The sequence below is a fragment of the Callionymus lyra genome, chromosome 19, assembly GCF_982586985.1.
Source record: "Callionymus lyra chromosome 19, fCalLyr1.hap1.1, whole genome shotgun sequence".
NCBI classification, from domain to species: domain Eukaryota; kingdom Metazoa; phylum Chordata; class Actinopteri; order Syngnathiformes; family Callionymidae; genus Callionymus; species Callionymus lyra.
Window position 1 is genome coordinate 4,928,730 of NC_141836.1, and position 18,894 is coordinate 4,947,623.

The window sequence follows — 18,894 nt, forward strand, 5'->3', positions numbered from 1 at the left end:
ATTATCATTTAGCAGCCATCTTGCTTATTTTGTTTGTTTTCTTCAGTTAAATTATTTTATTCTGTAATGCCACCACACACAATTCTCATGTTGTGTTGACAATACAAGGATTTTTAAGTCGTTTTTATTTATTTATTCAATGTGTTTATAGCAGTTTCTCATCAAATTAAGGCGTATTTACTTTTTTTCTTCGGCCCAGAGAATATAATGTGGCCCCTGAAGAAATGTCTAACGTTCGCCCTCAGGTTATACATTTTTTGAGCGGCAGTTCTAGATAAGGCCACCGTGTGGCGCCATTCACTCTCTATGTTGAACTTTCTCCTCTTTCACTCCCAGATTTCCATTCCGCCTTTTCTTTCCGTCCCGGTCTCAGAACTCCAGTGACTCGCAGGACTTTACTCAGCACAAGTCGGAGAGTCTGGAGCCTCACAGTTAATAACCGATTGTAATTCCAAAGATCCCTGAACGAGCAACCGGCGGATTTTTCTTTTGGGTTCCACCTGTTGATGAAGTCCCGGCGGGTCTGTGGGACCAGCAGGAGCCGAGCACAGAGACGAGCAGTCGGGGAGGGTGCAGAACTCACGCCGCTCCACTGACCCGGAGGAGCGACGGACCAAGGTCTCCCCTTCCTGCCCAGCAGACGCCAACATGGGTTTCTCGGCGTGTGGACTTACCCTGGTCCTGGTGCTCACCTGCCAACTGCTCACGGTGAGTTGGACTTTCTCTGCAGCCATTTATTTCTTAACAACACTTTCATTATTGGTTTTAGTTCCACTTGTATTCTACATTCCACGTGATTCCATGTACATATATACGACAAGTCTAAACTAAATAAACAATTAAGATCCAATTTCATTCATACCAGAGTCACACAACTTTACCTTTAATGGTTATTACCACATAAGTATTTACAGTATTACATGGATTAAGCTCCTCGTGAAGCCATTTGAGGTGGAAAAAGAAGTCTATATAAAGAGTGTTGAGGGGCTCAGTAATAGGAAGATGACACATTAGTGTTGGTTGGAAGAGATTCCAGCTCAGAATAGTTCTTTTTTAAAGTGATATGACAAGCCTGAACCCGCTGTTGAGTGAAGCTGGTCTAAGTTTGTCCACAGAAACAAGCTATTCATAGTTTCTCCTTCTCAATCCGACTGCTTGTGCACTTGCGAGGGGACTTTTGCTGCTTGTTTTTGCCTGAGAAAGTTTCATATTTAAAAGTCCCACTGGTCCTATTGGGTTTCAAGAATAGACTGCATTTGAACAACCTGCTTTTTATCAGCCAGTAACTTGATGAGAGCCAGTCTATCTTTGGTTGGATGAAGCTTTATTAATGTTGTATACCTTAGTGTTATTGGTGGACTGGAGTTGTACCCCCCCCCCCCCTCCCCAACAACAACATCATCTACCTACCCCTACATGTAGGTCTCTTCGTTGAATCATCAAAAAGTTGTCATGGTTTAGAGCAGGGGTCCCCAACAAATCCCAGACCGTTATTATGTTGTAATTATATTCACGGACCGACCCTCCGATAAAAACAGTAAAAAACAATGGTATTGAATTTGTTTCACTCATTTTCACTAGTTTAAATAAACTTAAATGAACGTCTTGACATGTCAAGAGCCTCAAGCAACAATTTTTTGCTAATAAAAATCACATTTCTGACAGCCGTAATCAATAATACCAAATCAGATGATTTGAATACGTGTCCTAAATTGTTCCAGTGTTTCCAGTCTCTTTGAACCTCACTGATTCCTAAAACACACCCACACAACGTCCTCACTGGATACTGGTCTCCTTCACACAGAATTATTGGTCAAAAGATCGATTTCATCCTCATCGTCGATCAAAACGTTCACCAATTCAAAACCCAAAGGCGACTGTCTATGATCCATCACCTGGGATTGTCGTGGAATCCCGTCAATACTATCGAACCCGGGGGCTTCCAAGACCGACGACACCGATCCCGCAGCGTAACATGAGACGTGGCTGACTGAGGCCGAAGGACAACAAAAGTGACACAATTGAATCATCTGTATCCAGCAGCATCTGTTTCTCAGTTTACGCCTCTGAACTCCAGTCGTGTCAGGCTTGATTCAATTAAGAGCTTCAACCAGCGCTTCTACTGCGGAATGAAAGATATAAATAACAATGTCACGAATGTTGGACAGCTGCGTTTTCGGCGAAGGACGCCACGGTACAGCGAGCGTCTCACCTGCAGTAAGGTGGTCTCACGCTCCTGCTGTGCTAACCCATGCTAACACAGACCATAAGATGGAGATCCTCTTATGTTGGGAATAAACCAAAGTTTGTCAGAATTTGAAAAGTGAAGTAAAACAGATTCGATCCTGAACATGTCAACTAGCAGGGTCCTTCTTACCCTCACACTTCTTATCTTCTTATCAGTACAAATACTTTTTAGAGCAAACATTTGGATTAGAAAAACAAAGATAATGATGTTTGAAGGTGCTGGAAACTCAGAAAGGTGCAATTGACTTAGTCACTAGGGGTGTTCATTTTTAGGAATCTGGCGATACGATATGTATAACAATACTGGGTCAACGATACAATATATCGTGATACTGTAGTAACAAGGATATATGTGAAGTATTGTCCAGTACTTGACTCTGGTGTTGTAGTATTTACAGACCACATGACTCTTTGACAAAGTCGTAACTGCTTTCATTTGTTTTCAAACCAAAATATGTCCAAACATCAGCTTTTTAAGAGTTTACAGTATCCTCTCGTTCTCAGTCATCGCCAAAACATTTCAGGATTTGAAATGAGCAAACACTCTGAATAATTTGCCACCATGTTTCATCAAATGGGAACTTTATATATTTGCCAGCGATGTATTTGAGTGAAGGAACTGCTCCGAGGTACAACAAGACTTTGGCCTGCACGCTGGTGGGTCTGTCTTTGTCAGCTACCTGGTGTTTAAGTCCCATTCAGAGTCGATGAGGAGTTGCAAAGCACTGTGGTGCAAACTCCCCTCTATAGTTTGAACAGTAGGGACGCCACCCCCCCCCCCCACTCCAGAACCCCCACCTCCTTCTCCCCCGCCCACCAGACCCATTCACATAATTGCCTGAAGACTGAGCTCAGTAAACATGGCATTGTTGAATTATTGCCCCGGGAGAGAAGCCACGGTGGCCGGCGGGGCAGCGCTCCACTGAAGGGACCCTCCTGCACATATGGACCGCAGGCCGGCCGCTTGTTGACTCTGCAGTCAAGTGTGACTGTGTTCTGCCCAGAGGTCAGGGAAGTGAACCTGAGTGATTCACAGCTCGGCGGGGGCACGTGGAGATTTATCGCACAGAACTTCAGCTCCCCTCGTCAATGAGGGGATTATGGACGTCGAGAGGAGATAACCTCGGAACCATGGGCGTCCCGACACTCAGGGAGGACAAAAGGAGTCTTGAAGAACCTCTGGTCTAGACTGTAGATCAAGTTTGAAAACAGGAGAATGTTTCTTTGAACCATATTAGTCAGGAATGCAACACACCTACACAATGGTAATAGTGAGAAAACATTGTAGTTTCACCATGTTTTCAGATGTTATTATTTAAATAACTTAAAATAAAGATGAAAGGATTTTGATACCATTTTTATGATGTTCCAAATTTTCATCTGTCTCAACGATTCATTAGTTCGTCACTTACATTAAGTTGTTTTTGCTCTTGTGTGCAGTGTGTTGTGCAAGTGAGAACGCTACTACGATACTGAGGTCACGTTGAGCTGATTGTTATCAACAATGTGTCAATAAAATAAATGTCAACAATGCATAAAAATAGATCATAAATACAGCTAAAATATGGGTTTGAATGAGCTGCTTGGCAGAGGTCTGCGGGCACTCAGAGGTGTTCTAAGGTGACTCCCTATATTACAGCACTCTTGGGCCAAACCAGGTGTATCAAATCAAATTCCTAAAAACTCAATTGTACCATCGTTGGAAGTTTCTATATAAGTGTTGACATCCATACTCTATGTTCCTTATCTTATCTTAAAGACATATTTACATGTTAACAAATCAACATTTATCTACTTTGATTTGAAGCAAACCATCCACAAAAGGGGACGGGACAGCTCTGGAGACACAACATTCTCTTATCAGAAAGGAGTTCTCCACTTTTATGTCCTCCAGTTCCAGAACCTCCTCTGACCATGTTTGGGTCGACCGCAGGAGATCCTGGACGGATGGATGAAGCAGGAATCTCTCAGATCAGTACGAGCGGAATGCACAGGAGGGATCGCATCCCATGATCCTTAAAGATCAGCATCAAATGCTTTGATAGTTTTGTCTAAAACCCCGAACACACCCGGACTGATTTCCTCTCACGCGTGGGTTGCGGCCGCCGCTCACCCTCCTCTCCTGGCACCCGTGGCGGGCAGAAGATCCGCCTGCAAACACAGCTGCGGCTCAGCTGGTGCAGGAGCGGCATGTGTGGACTTGAGCGAACATATTCATGCAGCAGCAGCAGCCCCTGTTGTAACTGGAGTCCTGGTCTGTCTGCTCGCACCGCTGCAGGTTTGAGACCATCTGAGTCTTGACTGGAAACATGAGTCTAATACTTCTAAACACACAACTTTAAATACGTCTACTGCGATACAATAGGTATCACGGTACAAGGGCAATGATACAATATATCCTGATACTGTAGTAACAAGGATATATGTGTAGTATTGTCGAGAACCTGACTCTGGTGTTGTGATAGTGTAGTAACAAGTATAAATGTGTAGTATTGTCCAGTACTTGACTCTGGTGTTGTGATAGTGTAGTAACAAGTATATATGTGTAGTACTGTCGAGTACTTGACTCTGGTGTTTTGATAGTGTAGTAACAAGTATATATGTGTAGTACTGTCGAGTACTTGACTCTGGTGTTTTGATAGTGTAGTAACAAGTATATATGTGTAGTACTGTCGAGTACTTGACTCTAGTGTTGTGATAGTGTAGTAACAAGTATATATGTGTAGTATTGTCCAGTACTTGACTCTGGTGTTGTGATAGTGTAGTAACAAGTATACATGTGTAGTATTGTCCAGTACTTGACTCTGGTGTTGTGATAGTGTAGTAACAAGTATATATGTGTAGTATTGTCCAGTTCTTGACTCTGGTGTCGTAGTATTTACAGACCACATGACTCTTGACGAAGTCGTAACTGCATTTAAAATATGTCCAAACATCAGCTTTAAAAGCTGCTGGAGTCAATGTATCCTCTCGTCCTCAGTTGTCACCGATTCACACACGATTTCATTCATTTAGCTACTAAGAATCATTTAGTTTTTGGGAGGGAAATTGAAGAGGAGCTTTGGAATCATGAGAGAAGTATTAAGTAGTGATGTTTGTTGTTTTAATTTGTAGTGTGCAAATCATTTTAAATGTGTTACAATAGTTATTATGGTTTATAGTTCAATAAAGTCTGTTTATAATTAAATAATTAATTTAAAAATGCAAATATTCATGCCATTTGTTCATTTTTCCGTTCAATTAAACAACCCGCCGCTAGGTGGCAGCAGTTATTACGTCCTACGCAGCTAAATGAACATTGTAATCCCGCGAGATCCAGGCGATGACTGAGGACGAGAGGATACAGTGACTCCAGCAGCTGATGTTTGGCCATATTTTGGTTTGAAAACAAATGAAAGCAGTTACGACTTCGTCAAGAGTCATGTGGTCTGTAAATACTACAACACCAGAGTCAAGTACTCGACCATACTACATATATATTCTTGTTACTACAGTATCACAACACCAAAGTCAAGTACTGGACAATACTACACATATATACTTGTTACTACAGTATCGCTATATAATCGTATGGTTGACCCTGTATCGTGATACTTATCGTATCGCCAGATCCTTGACAATACACACCCTGGTATCTCATGATCTAATCTAGTAAATCTGACATGCTGGCTTCCACTGCGATGCTTATCAAAGATGTGTAGAGGCACGTGAGAGTTCCTGGTTCCTCCGAGCCGTCCCACAATCCACATTTTTCACATTCAGCGGCAGAGAAATCTGCTCTAAAGTCCAGCGTTTAAAGCGGAGCCCCCCTTGGCCAAACATACTACGACTATATATCACTCCTCATTCCAGTCTTATGAAGCTACAGGTGCAATAAAGCCGGCCCGGGTTCACGGCGAGGTCACAGGATGACTCGAGGACAACAACACAAGCAATAAACAAAAGAGGCCGAAAGTATTTGTTGGGCAGAGAAATCACAAGTTCCTGATTTCTCCGCTCCATCCTTCCGTGGCACGTTAGAAGGATAATCTGATGAGATACTGACACGATTGTTCAAATCTTTTTAAATTCTGTTTCTCCCAAATTCATATTGTGTCACTTTTCTTTTGAATGTTTTGAGATTTATCTTACAAGAATGAAAAGATAATTGAAATAATACTATTGTTATGTCACAATAGATATTCTATATCATTTGAACCCTGGAAAAACAAATTATGAATCATTATATAAGTGTTTATAATTCTTTTCGACATCAATTTTACTGTCATGGTCTCATTGATACTTATCTTATCTCAACCCGTGAATCATTATAGGTCGTGAAACTATTATTCATCTACTGTACTTTGAGGAAACCATCTGGCTTGAGAGTGAGATTATTTTGTTACTATTATTTTATAACACTCGTCTAAACGTGTCTTGATACCTGCTGATCGATCTCTCTGTGGTCAGAACGTCAGTCTCGTGACTGGTTCCTCTGTGGCCATTGAAATGCTAAGTCGACTGTATTCCACATCCTCTGTCAACGTCTGGGCTTTTGTCTCAGCGTGGATGTGAGCTGTCATTGTCCTGCTGATGGGGGCGGCTGCCCTTTCTCCGGACAGAATGGATTTATGTCAGCTCGTCTCTGAAGGAATGCCATCGCTCCCTCGTCCGCGGAGCGTCGACCCTGACCCCTCCTGGTGTCTTATCAGTGGACGGGGTTTCGCGCTCACTTCCGCTCCGGGGAACGAGTCTCGACCTGCCGCCAGGACTTGAATCAAACTTCAAATGATCCGAGAGGGAGGGAGAGAAACAATTACGGCTCTCTTTTGGTGTGTTGACTCACTTCTGTCTGGTTTCATCAAAGGTTCGCGGATGAGTTACAAAACACAACCGCTGTAAGAACACACAACCCGACAAGCCTTCTATTTTTCTCTCTTTACGTTTCAATTCCCCAATAGCATCAAAAGAAGAAGTTCCAGGATGAGTAGTTGTAATCCTAGCGTCTCAAGCTAATGGTTGATCGTTGGTTTTCCCTCTAGTGCAACAGAAACGATGCAAAATATCCATACACTTAAATATAGCATTCATTCATTCATTCATTTTCTAACGCTTTATCCCTTGTGGGGGGTTGCGAGACTGGAGCCTATCCCAGTTTCATAGGGTAAGAGGCAGGGGACAAATAAATATAGCAATACTTCATATATTGATATTCAACAGCACAACAGCTTATTTTTTTTTTCGCATTTAAATCTCATTTTCTCCCAGTTTGTTAGTTTATATTTCAATAAATGTGTATAAAATAATATTATAATATCTAATATTCAAATAGTAATTTCCAATTAAACCTCTGTACGCCTGTATTCTGTACGCTTGAAGTCTTGGGAACCTGGCGATGACTGAGGACGAGAGGATACAGTCCACTCAAACAGCATTTAAAGCTGATGTTTGGACATTTTTTTTTGGTTTCAAGTACTTGGATAATACTACGAATATATCCTTGTTACTACAGTATCAAATATGTTAGGTTATGTATCGTAACGTTGTACCTGTATCGTGATACGTATCGTATCGCCTGATTCTTCACAAAACACACTCCCACAACCACGAGACAGAGTTACTACGACGACATCACCTGTTTCTTTATATTCTGTGTAATATTCCTGCAGTTAAACCTTTAATGGAGGATTTACTAAAACAATGTGTGAATCATGTGACAAAGCTGGCTTGAAATACTATTATTTTAGGTTACATATATACAGCATATACAACATACACTCTTAAATAACTACTTGAATTAAAAGACAAAAGTATGATTTTGTTAAATAATGTTACAGGTAAGTTAGTTTGTGATGTTTCCATGGTAGACTTTAGTCAAATAAAAGCTTGTGGTTTAAGTTTTTCAACAAGATAACAAGCAGCAAAGAAGCCCAGATAAAGCAAGTTCGAACGTATTTTCTTTAAATCGCTGCATTTACAGAGAAATCTTTGAGATCTGAGGGTCGTGTCTGCTCTTGAACGGATGTTTGGTCTCGCTCCACGTGGCTCACAGGGAGGTGTGACGCCAGTATTGATTTGGCACTAGAGGACGACCTGAGGCGGCGAAGATATCACCGTTGGCCGCTCTCCAGAGATTGTCCATCTACAGTAAAGCAGCCGGGCTTGTTGGAACTGGAATTACCAAATGATTTTCGTCAAGAGAGAGAGTTTATTCTAACTTGTGTGTTTGGAGGAACTTTTGAGTGGTCGTTTGTAGATGTCAGGGACAGTCTTATAAACGTGTGCGCTTGAATTTAAAGGGTCTGTTCTGGCTCTATCCTCCCCCCCCACCGGCATCATGAGGACACACTGGCTGATCTGGTCTGTGTTATCACAGCAGCTGTTTTACTGCAAGACATAACAACGTAGTTACACTTACTTCTGATGGGAACCTGCTCCGTCTGTGCTTTTCCATTCATCCGCCCCTTGTCTTTCAAGAACTCCAAGAACACGTAGAGATTTATTTTTGCAAATAAAAGCAGCTTTGCAGGAAAGTGAATCAGCACAGGTTTGTGCTGTCACGATCATGAGTGGACGTGTGGTAAAAACATCATGTGCAACCAATGATATTTAAGATGTGGCTAAATAAAAACCACAGCTGCAGCCCGGACCCCGACACAAGTGGCTACAACTATTAAGTACTACAACTCTTCATTAAACGCAAACGTTATCCAAAGATTTTATGCTGTCTTTCCTCATATACATACATAAAATGTAAAAATATCTAAAATATTAAGCATATTTCGCACATATTTCCATGCAGATTCAATGTCTAATATTTATCCAAGATTCAAGATTTTCATGAAGGAACATTTTTAAATGCATTTTCAAAATTTGTGGGTTTGTTCTCTACGGCAGTTGTTCCCCAACCCCCAGTCCGAGGAAAGGTACCGATCCATTAGGCGTTTGTTACAGAGCCACATAGACCTTTTTTTATATATATATATATTTCTGTTATATTGGTGATTATTTTCTGAACGGTGTTTTATTTTGAAAAAAGCCTGTGAATCTTGAAACACTTTAAGATGGGTGTTAACTCAAAAAATAAACCAGTTAACTAGTGAAATTGAGTGAAACACAAACTCTACATGAGACCATCTGGTTGCAGGAAAAAGGTGCCTTTATTGTTTTGGTGCTAACTAGCTGGTACCTTTACATTGAAAACCTTTTTGAGACGGAGGAACTTAAGAAGCAGCAGTTATCGTTGCTGTTTGTCTTCTACTGATTCATGGTGGGGAATAAAACCAGGAATAAAGTCCCTGACACCAGGACCCCACGACCGGCAACGTTTGTTCAGGCTTTCCTGTCTGCAGTATTTGTTTTTCTAACCCACAAACCCTGTTGAACACAACATTTCCCCTCCACGGCGTGTCGGGGCTTGATTGTTTCCATACATATCTCAACAGCAATATCTTGTGTCAGTGTTTTTATCCTTTTGACCTTTACAGACGTCCACAAAGCGACACAACCGACAGGCCTGGACTTAACATCACTCACAACAATCATCTCTTTGTCGTGTTTCTGGCTATAAGCTCGCGTTTAAGTTTTTCCGTGCACCTTACTCGGCCGCAATTTCCATCCACGCCTGCCACTTCTGGAGAAGCTTCCAGGGCGGGAGCCAGAACGCTGATGCAATGGAAAGGTTTTCACCTGAACACGGACTCGCTTTAATAGCTGCGACACCACGTTAAACCTCCACCTTGTGAGTCTTTCTGGATTCTGATGTAGGTTACGGTGAGACTCTCACACGTCTCTGAGTTAACATCGCGTTAAATAAACGCCTGCATCAAAAATCAACACTAACATTAACGCCGCGATTAACACCTTTGATTCTTCTGTGTTGCATCCAATACTGAACTTCTAGTGAGAAATGTATCATATTTCCAATTGATAACTTTATACAAAAAAGGGAATTTATGTATGGTAATAATTGTATTATTACAACATGTTTAGGATTAGGTCACCTACACCACTTTACGTTTTAATCAGATATCTTCGAAAGACACACAAAATCAAGAAGATTGTACAAATAATAAATGAGTTTTTATAAGATTTATAAGCTGTAGGAGTAGTTTCATTCTCATTTTACCTATTTCCTAGCTTTTTTTTTTATGGAACAGGAAACAGGAAGTGTGCTTTATCTTATCTGCTCTCTTTGACATCCTCACTGGCAGTGATGGTATAAAAAATGGTTGGAATGAAAATAAATCCACAGATAAGGTTGGAACGCAAGCGCAGTTGTCGGTGATGAATTGTTTCTATCGGAGCTGTGCAGGAATGATTCTGCTTAACTGCAGGACTGAGGTTTTCTCTTGGAACAAAGCGGATGCCAGTGGTCTGAGACCACAGTGGCGTACTTTTCTCTCCAACCGAAACATCTGTTCGTGAAGGAACAGTTATTCCACTTGACCAAAGAAGTAAGGACTGGATGGAAAAAGGCTGTTCAACTCTCAGTCGGGAGTTTCTCACCACGGACCTGAATCATTCCACCAGGAATTCTGTGGTGGGAGCGTTGATCATCTTGGATGTTTGCATCTGCTGGGATTTGTGTTGTGACTTGTCAGGGTGAGATCTCTCTCGCGAATCTGTGTTGAGGTGACAGAGCATCAGCAGGAGTCTAAATTTCTTGCTGTCAAGGAGGGTTTCAGAAAGGCCGGACCAACCACCGGGTCACGGCGTACGATGAGTCGTAGTCTTCGGTGAAAAGAAGACCCAACTGTTCTGATTCGTGCCGTCTCCCTGAAGAATGTTCAAGCTCCCGTCGGCCAGCTTTACCTCCAGCTGAGTCATTATGGCTGCTTATTAAACGGCTCTTCAGCTGAAGCGAGTCTTTGTGTGATACACCTCGACGTGAATGGACCGGGTCCTCCCCTCCTGCCGAGCTTCTGTCCTTCCTGACCCTGTCATGGGTGCCACAAGAGGAGACGGACGGTGCTAAAACTTGGCAGGATGTGGTCAGATTCCCCGGCAGTCTTGCCTACAGGCACATGGTGACCACAGTCCATTATTCTTTTGACGCAGGGGTTCTGTCGACGGTCCCGACAGAGGTAGTGACGATGGTGAAAGTCTTACCTTGGGCTCCCTGAGGTCATGAACCAGCCTGTGCTAGCCTGTCTATCAGCAGCTTGAGTCAACCACGCACGTTTGGTCTGGATTCTGGAACCACCCCGGCTCTGTACATGTTCACACGGACCTGTGCGGCCCCCCGCCCCCCGTCTATAATTACCTCTTATTAAAGAAGGAAATGGATCCCTCACATCTGCTTCCAATGAATGGGCAGGTCGGCTTCTGTCGCTTTCTTGTATTATTGCATAAACTCCCTGCAAACAGATGTCGTCTGTGGGGGCCAGCGAGCCTTCAAATTAAGGTTTTTGAATTATGAGGACAGGTGAAATTCATCTGTCAGCTACCGAGAGGAAGACCCTCCCAGACTATGTTTATAGTAGTCAGAAGGTGCCCTGAGTTTGTTGTGGTGCTGGTCTGCAGCCAAGAACACATCCTCTGGGGTCTTAGCATGAAGTAGGTTATTACAGGCAATTACCAGGTGAGGTCCTGTGCACCCTGCAGCATCGTTTCTTTCTCTTCCAGACGTCCCAGTCGTCAACAAATTGTAGAAAGAAAACTCTCTTTCAAGTCAGGAGAGAGTCTGGAGCTTCATATGGATCCGATTATGAAGCATTCGGACCGACGTAGAGTTGAAAATGTAACTGGGAAATGGAATGCAGACCAGGTGGAGTCTTGTTTTTGCACCTCCGAGCACATTTTTGAACAAGATTAGCCTCTTAAATCCAGGTTTGATCATGATTGACAGCAGATGCCTTCACTACGCTGATGACGTGATGTGAAGTTTAGCGTTTATTATTTAAAATGACACAAAAGCTTAATAAGAAATAATACAAATAAAAAAAATGGGCTACTTATACTGAATTATTTTATAAAAAAATAAATATGCATATAGCTCATGTAAAATGTTAAAAACGTAGCACGTTATAACATATTTTATGGTAGGAAACAAAACGTAAATATAATTTAACGTTGTTGATTAAAAGAATCAAACAAAATACATTTTATTACACATTAATGATGGTTTCTTCTGTCGTTTGTAACTGCCGTGTAGTCTTGATGGGATCAAACAGTTTTGACTTTCATGTCGCGCCTCTGGTAATCGGGTCTGTTTTACAACACTCTAAGTGGTTCTACTCCAGGTTTGCTTTCATTAGGGGCCCAAACGTGGAGTTTTTCACTTACACACGCTACACACAGCAACACACTTTATTGATTCAGGATGTGACACCTCAGAGTTCAGGCTGGAATATCGGAGTAGTCTTGATCTGACCCTGGTACAGAAGATCGAGGAGGAACCAGAGGCAGCACTCTCAGTTTCTCAGACTTCTAGAGGACTGTGTTGTCGTCCAGGGAGTGTATTTTTAGATCCCGGGCTTGGGTTGTTGCCACTGTTTAGTCAATATTTAGGATTATCTCATGGAGGAAGTGCTTGAGTTCGGCTCTGGGATTTATCTGGCCTCAGTGTCAGAGCTCGCGGGCGTGTCAGGAACTTACATCCTCACTCTATCGAAAAAAGAGTTTTGTGGAGACTTGTCCGAAAATCTGGAAATACTTCTTTGGAAGAATTTGATCATTTATCATCCATCAGTTGAAGGTGTGACATCATCCTGACTGATGAGGCGGTCTGGACTGGACCAAGTGAGTCATATGACTCATAGAAGTTCATAACTTGTCTCTAGCTTTTAGTTATAAGATTTGTAATGTTCCCCGTGATAAAAGTCTACCACATCAAGTGATCCCAAATTCAGTCCATTTGAAAAGTGACGACTGCAACATTTGTCTAGTATTTGTGTCCAGATTCGGTTAAGTTACGATTGTTTTTTTTGTTTTTTAAATGAAGAACTGACTCTCTAAACATATCGAAAAGATCAAACTGCTGGGGGGGGGGTCTAATGTCAATGTAGAGTCAAAATGGCTGACCAGAAAGGCAAAGTCACACCTTTATCCATACAAATTTAATTAATTTGCTATTTGTCTTTCTTATTAATAGTATTCCTCAAGATAGAGACGGAAAAAAGCTCATTGTTTGCTTTGAATAATTGCTTTCTGGCCCCATCGTGGTGCAATGTTGCTATTTAAGAGTTTAATTCCCACATGATATTTACTTTCCTGAGGGGTTTAAACATGAAATTTAATCTGATCCTAATGGTACAATTCATTTAATACATAGTTTCTTTTAAATATAAACATGTGAAACACTGTGGAACATAATTAAATCTGAGTCAATAGGATCTTTTGTCCATTGCTCCTCCAGCTACCTCTTCTTCCCCTCATGAGTTCATGTGTTGGAACTTTTATTGCCCCCTGATCTGGTCTTAGATACACCAATCTGTTCTTTAATCCAGACCTAAGAGCATTGATTCCTTGAAGTTTCATCAACAAAACGCCACAAGAAACAACTGGTACGAAAGCTTTAAGTGGAAAGCCGTAGGTGTCTCTGGAGTTTGGTTTTGTTTATCTCCAACTCGACAGCATTTCCCCTGACGTTCCTTCACCACCGTATCTTCATCCTGCAGTTTAGCGCCTCTAAAGTTTCCTCTCTGCCGCATTTAGCTCGGACAGAGTTCTGGAAGTTCACCCCGTGCTGCAAGAAACAAACAAGTGTTTGAGCCAAACTGTTTATTCCCTGGAGGTGTTTTATAAACTCAGGGAGACATTGACCTCTGGAGGCGGATTTATGGTCTTTCACCACTAAAACCCCACAAATGAAATGAAACCTGAGCATGATGGAATGTCTAGGCTGAGACACCCAGGTAGGATAATCCCATTTCTATCACCATAGTTGCCTGACGGGTCCAAACAAAAGCACTTGACACCTGAAGGAATTCAACCTCCACTCTTGATTCTTTGGGTCCTACACCCAAAACCGTAATCCAGCTCTGCTCCAGGGTCCAGCCTCTTCATCCTTTGTAGCGGGGTGACGGTGGGTGACTGGGTTTTTTTTTGTGAATGGAGCAGATGTGAGCCAATCAGAGCTTAGAGAATTTCAAGCAGACAAAGTGGGCACCTGATCCCCTCTTGCCTGTCAGAGCTAATCATCTGCTTAAGGAGTCTTGTTGCTTCAGGGTATCGTTAAAGAAGAAAAGCCCCCATGTTTTTTTTTTCTTTTCGGGAGGGGTGTAAGATGTGCCTTGATCCTCGGGTCGAGGGAAATAAATGACTTCCCTCAACAAGCTCAGAGGACGATCTTGCGGAAAGTCCCTCGTTAGGCCGAAGCTTAAGGTCGTATATCTGCTGAGTGCGAGCGGATTCGCGATCGTTCATGTCTATATTTGGGCATTTTTAATAGTGTGAGATATATGACGCGGTGCAGAGAAACAACTACCTGAGTGAACCACCTTGATTCTTCAGCTCCTCTAACTCCAGGGGTCTTAAACGTGTGGGTGTTGCCGGTGAGCTCGACAACCGTTGGCTGTCCTGTGGCCACATTTCTGAAAACGTGACTTTCTTCGAGTGTTTATTGGTTCTGGTCCAACTCCCTGACCTCAAATTGGGGAGGCGGAGGAGGCAGCGACCACAGAAGCAGCAGCAGACTCTGTCCGAATGTCCCGAGACTTCGAACGCTCTGCAGAGAAACAGAATGTTTGATACAGGATTAATCACGATACAAGATCTTATTTCTGTCCCACAAGACGTCTCCCCTATAGGTGCGGACCTGAGTAAGTAAGTAAGTATGTAAGTAATATTTATTTATATAGCGCTTTTCGAGACCAGGGTCACAAAGCGCTTAAACAATCAAAACAATACTCAAAAAAGTACATACTTTAAAGATCAAGATAATACTGAGAACAACACAGGAGTTCGAGAAATTCAAGGAAAAGCCTGAACAAATAGAAACGTCTTAAGATGTTTCTTAAAGGAGTCAGTAGATCCATCAAGCGCAAAGAGAGAGAAGATCGTTCCAAAGCTTAGGAGCAACAGCCTGAAAAGATTTCTCTCCTCTGGTCCTGAGTCGTGTGCGTGGAACCATAAGTAGATTCTGATCCACAGACCTCAGAGCCCGAGCTGGGGTGTAAGGCTGGATCAGATCAGTGATGTAAGGAGGAGTCTGACCATGAATAGATCTGAAAGTAAGAACCAGAATTTTAAAGTTGATCCTGAAAGAAACTGGAAGCCAGTGAAGAGTTTTAAGGATCGGAGAAATGTGAGTTCTTCTACTTGAGCGGGTCAGAATTCTGGCTGCAGAGTTCTGAATCAACTGCAGACGAGACACATCCTTCTTGTTAAGACATGAAAACAAACTGTTACAATAGTCCAGACGAGAAGAAACAAACGCATGGATTACAAGATCCAGATCATGTTCCGACAACATTTTCCTAAGTTTAGAGATTTTTCTCAGTTGAAGGAAACAGTTTCTGAGGGCCATGTGCAGCACCCAGGATGATAGTCCTAAACTGTGTCTCAAATTGCATACTTAGCGTACTTAACCGTAGTATTTTTAGTGCATAAGTGCTTCTCAATTCTTAGTATGCGAAATGTAGTGCACACTAAATTGTCACTAAAAAACGCCCACAAAACTGAGTATGGATCGATGGACACCTTCTACCCTAAACAACCGCCATCTTAGTGACGTTGTGAACGGATGTTACGTCACTACCAGTCAAATGGAGGCGGCAAGAGAAAACGTTGAGAGCGACGCCCCCTCGGTTAATATTTAAATCTTTGATGTAAGTTTTTCATATAATATTTTTGGTTTGTCATATTTCTTGATCCAAACAAAACGTGTTGCCAGCAGGTGGCGATAGTGTTCCTACAGCTGGTTGAAATCATCGTTAAATAGTAGTAGAAGAAGAAGAAGCTGTCACGTCATTTCCTGTTAGTGTGTAGCAGCAGAGTTTGATTTGAGACATACTATCTGTGGAGATGTTTGTTACTAGTTAGTACATACACTATCCTGATGAATACTAACCAGTGCAGTAAGAGAAGTATGTGATTTGAGACACAGATATAGTGTATTGTGATGATAGCATTAGCAAAGACATACAAAGCCACTCCATCTTTGTGACATGGTTAGAAAACACTGTATATTTGAATTATCATGGGTACAACCTTAACTAGCCCAAGTTAAAATGCACTCAAACTCAAGGGAAAGATGCTTCACTAATACCTCTATTTATTGGTAAATGTTTTAATCAGTGGTTTGTGGATATGACTATCATTTCTTCATGGTTCTCCAGATATCTGTTAGACAGTTACTGCAACTGCAACAACTGATATCTGGCACTGAAAACAAGCAACTTATGTCCAAGAATCATTGGATAATAGCTTATCTAATAATGTTTCCAAAACACTGCTAAAACTTTAATGACAGCAAAGCTACTGGTTTAAGTTTCCATGACCTTCTTCCCTCTCCATGCATGGGAATCCTCCTTGTGAGGACTTATCCTCGTTGACATCCGGATTCACTTAGAGACCTTTAGTGTGTGAAATCTCTGAATAATTTGTGGTGGAATCTGTGGTGGCATTTTTCCAAACATCTACATCTGGTGTGGTAACAGCTGATGGCGGTTTTCTTGTGGGAATCAAGAGCTCGGGATAAGATTCTGAATCCTCTTTTTTCCTCCCTGATCATTTCATCATGTCATTGCCTGCACGTTGTTTTTAGTAACCACATGTACGTTCCTGTCTGTTGTGAATTATTGAGATGAATTGTTTGGGACTCACGGATGCTTGTCTTTTCAAACAGTTCCTTAAGTAAGTGGACCCCAAACGTTACCAAGGTCACCCAAACCAGTGGCCTATGGTCGGGTACCCCATTTGCAAAACTCACCAAATGCATAAAATAAATAAAGAAACATATAAATTTTATTTCCTTATGTTTATATAAGTTTCAACGTGTATTATTTGTTAAGATTTTGGGCAATCCTGGTCATTTTCTATCAACTGTGAAGACATACTTGATACATGCTGCCTCATATTTTAGATGTTTAGATGTTGATGAGATTTTTCTGCAGGAGAATCTTCCATGGCATGATTGTTGGTCTCCTCCTTTGCTCTTCTTCCTGCTAACTAGTTGACTACAATTTATTTGGTAACAGGTGAAATCAGCCAGTTTGACACAGAATGTTGACACCTCGTCACACGCGTTGAGGTACAATCAGAACCTTCATAATCCGAAGATCAAGGTAGTTTTGGTGTTGCATTTTCAGGGCAAATGGGTCAACTATTTTTTTCATTTTTATCTTCAATTTTGAAAACAACTGCCTTAAATGATGCATAATTAATAGAAAATAAGGATTTTATTTAAAAGAAATGTTGAGTTTGAGTTTGGAATGTATTTCCATTGGGTGTGTTTTCTGTCAGTATTATTTGGGGGATAAATTGTGACGGGGTTTGCGATGGGCTCTGCAGGGATAGTTCAGGTGCAGAGAGATTGGGTGGAGACTTTATAGAGAGAAAATAAAAACTCGTCAACACACACAAGTGGATTTTTCTGATCATGTTTTCCAGATCTGAACTGAATCATGGCCCTTATTTAAAATAGTTTGTCATTGAGTTACTTATGATTATGCCAGAGACTAAAAGAGTCTATCATCTTCTCGTGCTGCGGCGTCAGAGACCGAGGACGGTGTAATTACACCAGTCACACTGGAGTCGGAGGCGAGGACGTGTGAGCGACCGTCGATCCATGACAGCGAGACCACCTCCTTCCACTCCCTGCACTCTCGCGGGTCACAACTGTGTAGGAGGCTTGTGAAAGAGGCGAGAACCTCTGAAGCGTCTTCGCCGCCTCCTCTTTGATGACTCTGTCAACAAGCGGCTGTTTGCTCTGAACATCTGGAGTGGACCACATCCAACTTCTCTTTTGCTGATATCAAACAGCTGGAGGCTTTCTTGTCCTCTCACTATAACCTCTAAAACTTTCATGTCCAGATCCCCCCCCCCCGGTGGAGCCGCTCAGCAGGTTTTGTTGCTGCGTTCTTGGCTAAAAGAGAAGGTTTGGCATCGCCATGGCAGCGGCCGATTCCCAGTTAATAACAATGATCGATGGAAGAGGCTTGATTGAAATTAAAATGTCCCCCGTCTCACCACAAGCATGACGTCCGCCGCAGTCCGGACCACGATCTTGTTTTCCGGCATTCTGACGTACAGAGTGATACTCGGAGCTGGGGGTGTGATTATGTGTGTCGGCGGAGTGAGGCCGAGTCAACAGGTGGTGGATCAGCGAGTCCTCCAGAGGTGAGAGGAGATCCACAGCTGCTGTGGTGACTTGAGTGTGGGAAGCTGCTGAGAGGCTCCTGAGGAACAAACCCGTCATTTAACCAAGTATTTCTATTCCCTAGATAGAAGCTGCCGAAGATTTCAAGAAATACATACGACTACAAGTATATCCCCATAGCTGTTACTTTGAACCTGAACAAGTTTAAACAGTTATTTTGTCATTTTAAACAAAAAAACTGATTTAATTTAAAAATAAATAAATAAACATGTTTGATTTATTTGAATATTTGATATCAAAAAGAAAGAAAAAATTAAAATCTTGATGAATTATTGACTTAATTTCCATATACCGTTTTTAATTCAGTAAAGATGTTTTACTATATTGCTTAAAATATCCTCACA

General features: G+C 41.9%; 1 protein-coding gene across 9 annotated transcripts in view; it reads left to right on the forward strand.

Annotated features, from left to right (window-relative positions):
* Positions 1 to 393: 393 nt before the first annotated feature.
* Positions 394 to 18,894, forward strand: part of hspg2 (heparan sulfate proteoglycan 2) — a 92,630-nt gene continuing 74,129 nt past the window's right edge. For all 9 annotated transcript variants that reach the window (XM_087781874.1, XM_087781867.1, XM_087781871.1 and 6 more), the window contains exon 1: positions 394 to 708. In XM_087781874.1, the coding sequence (XP_087638000.1) occupies positions 649 to 708 (60 nt within the window). In that variant the 5' untranslated portion in view covers positions 394 to 648. The remainder of the gene's footprint in view (positions 709 to 18,894) is intronic.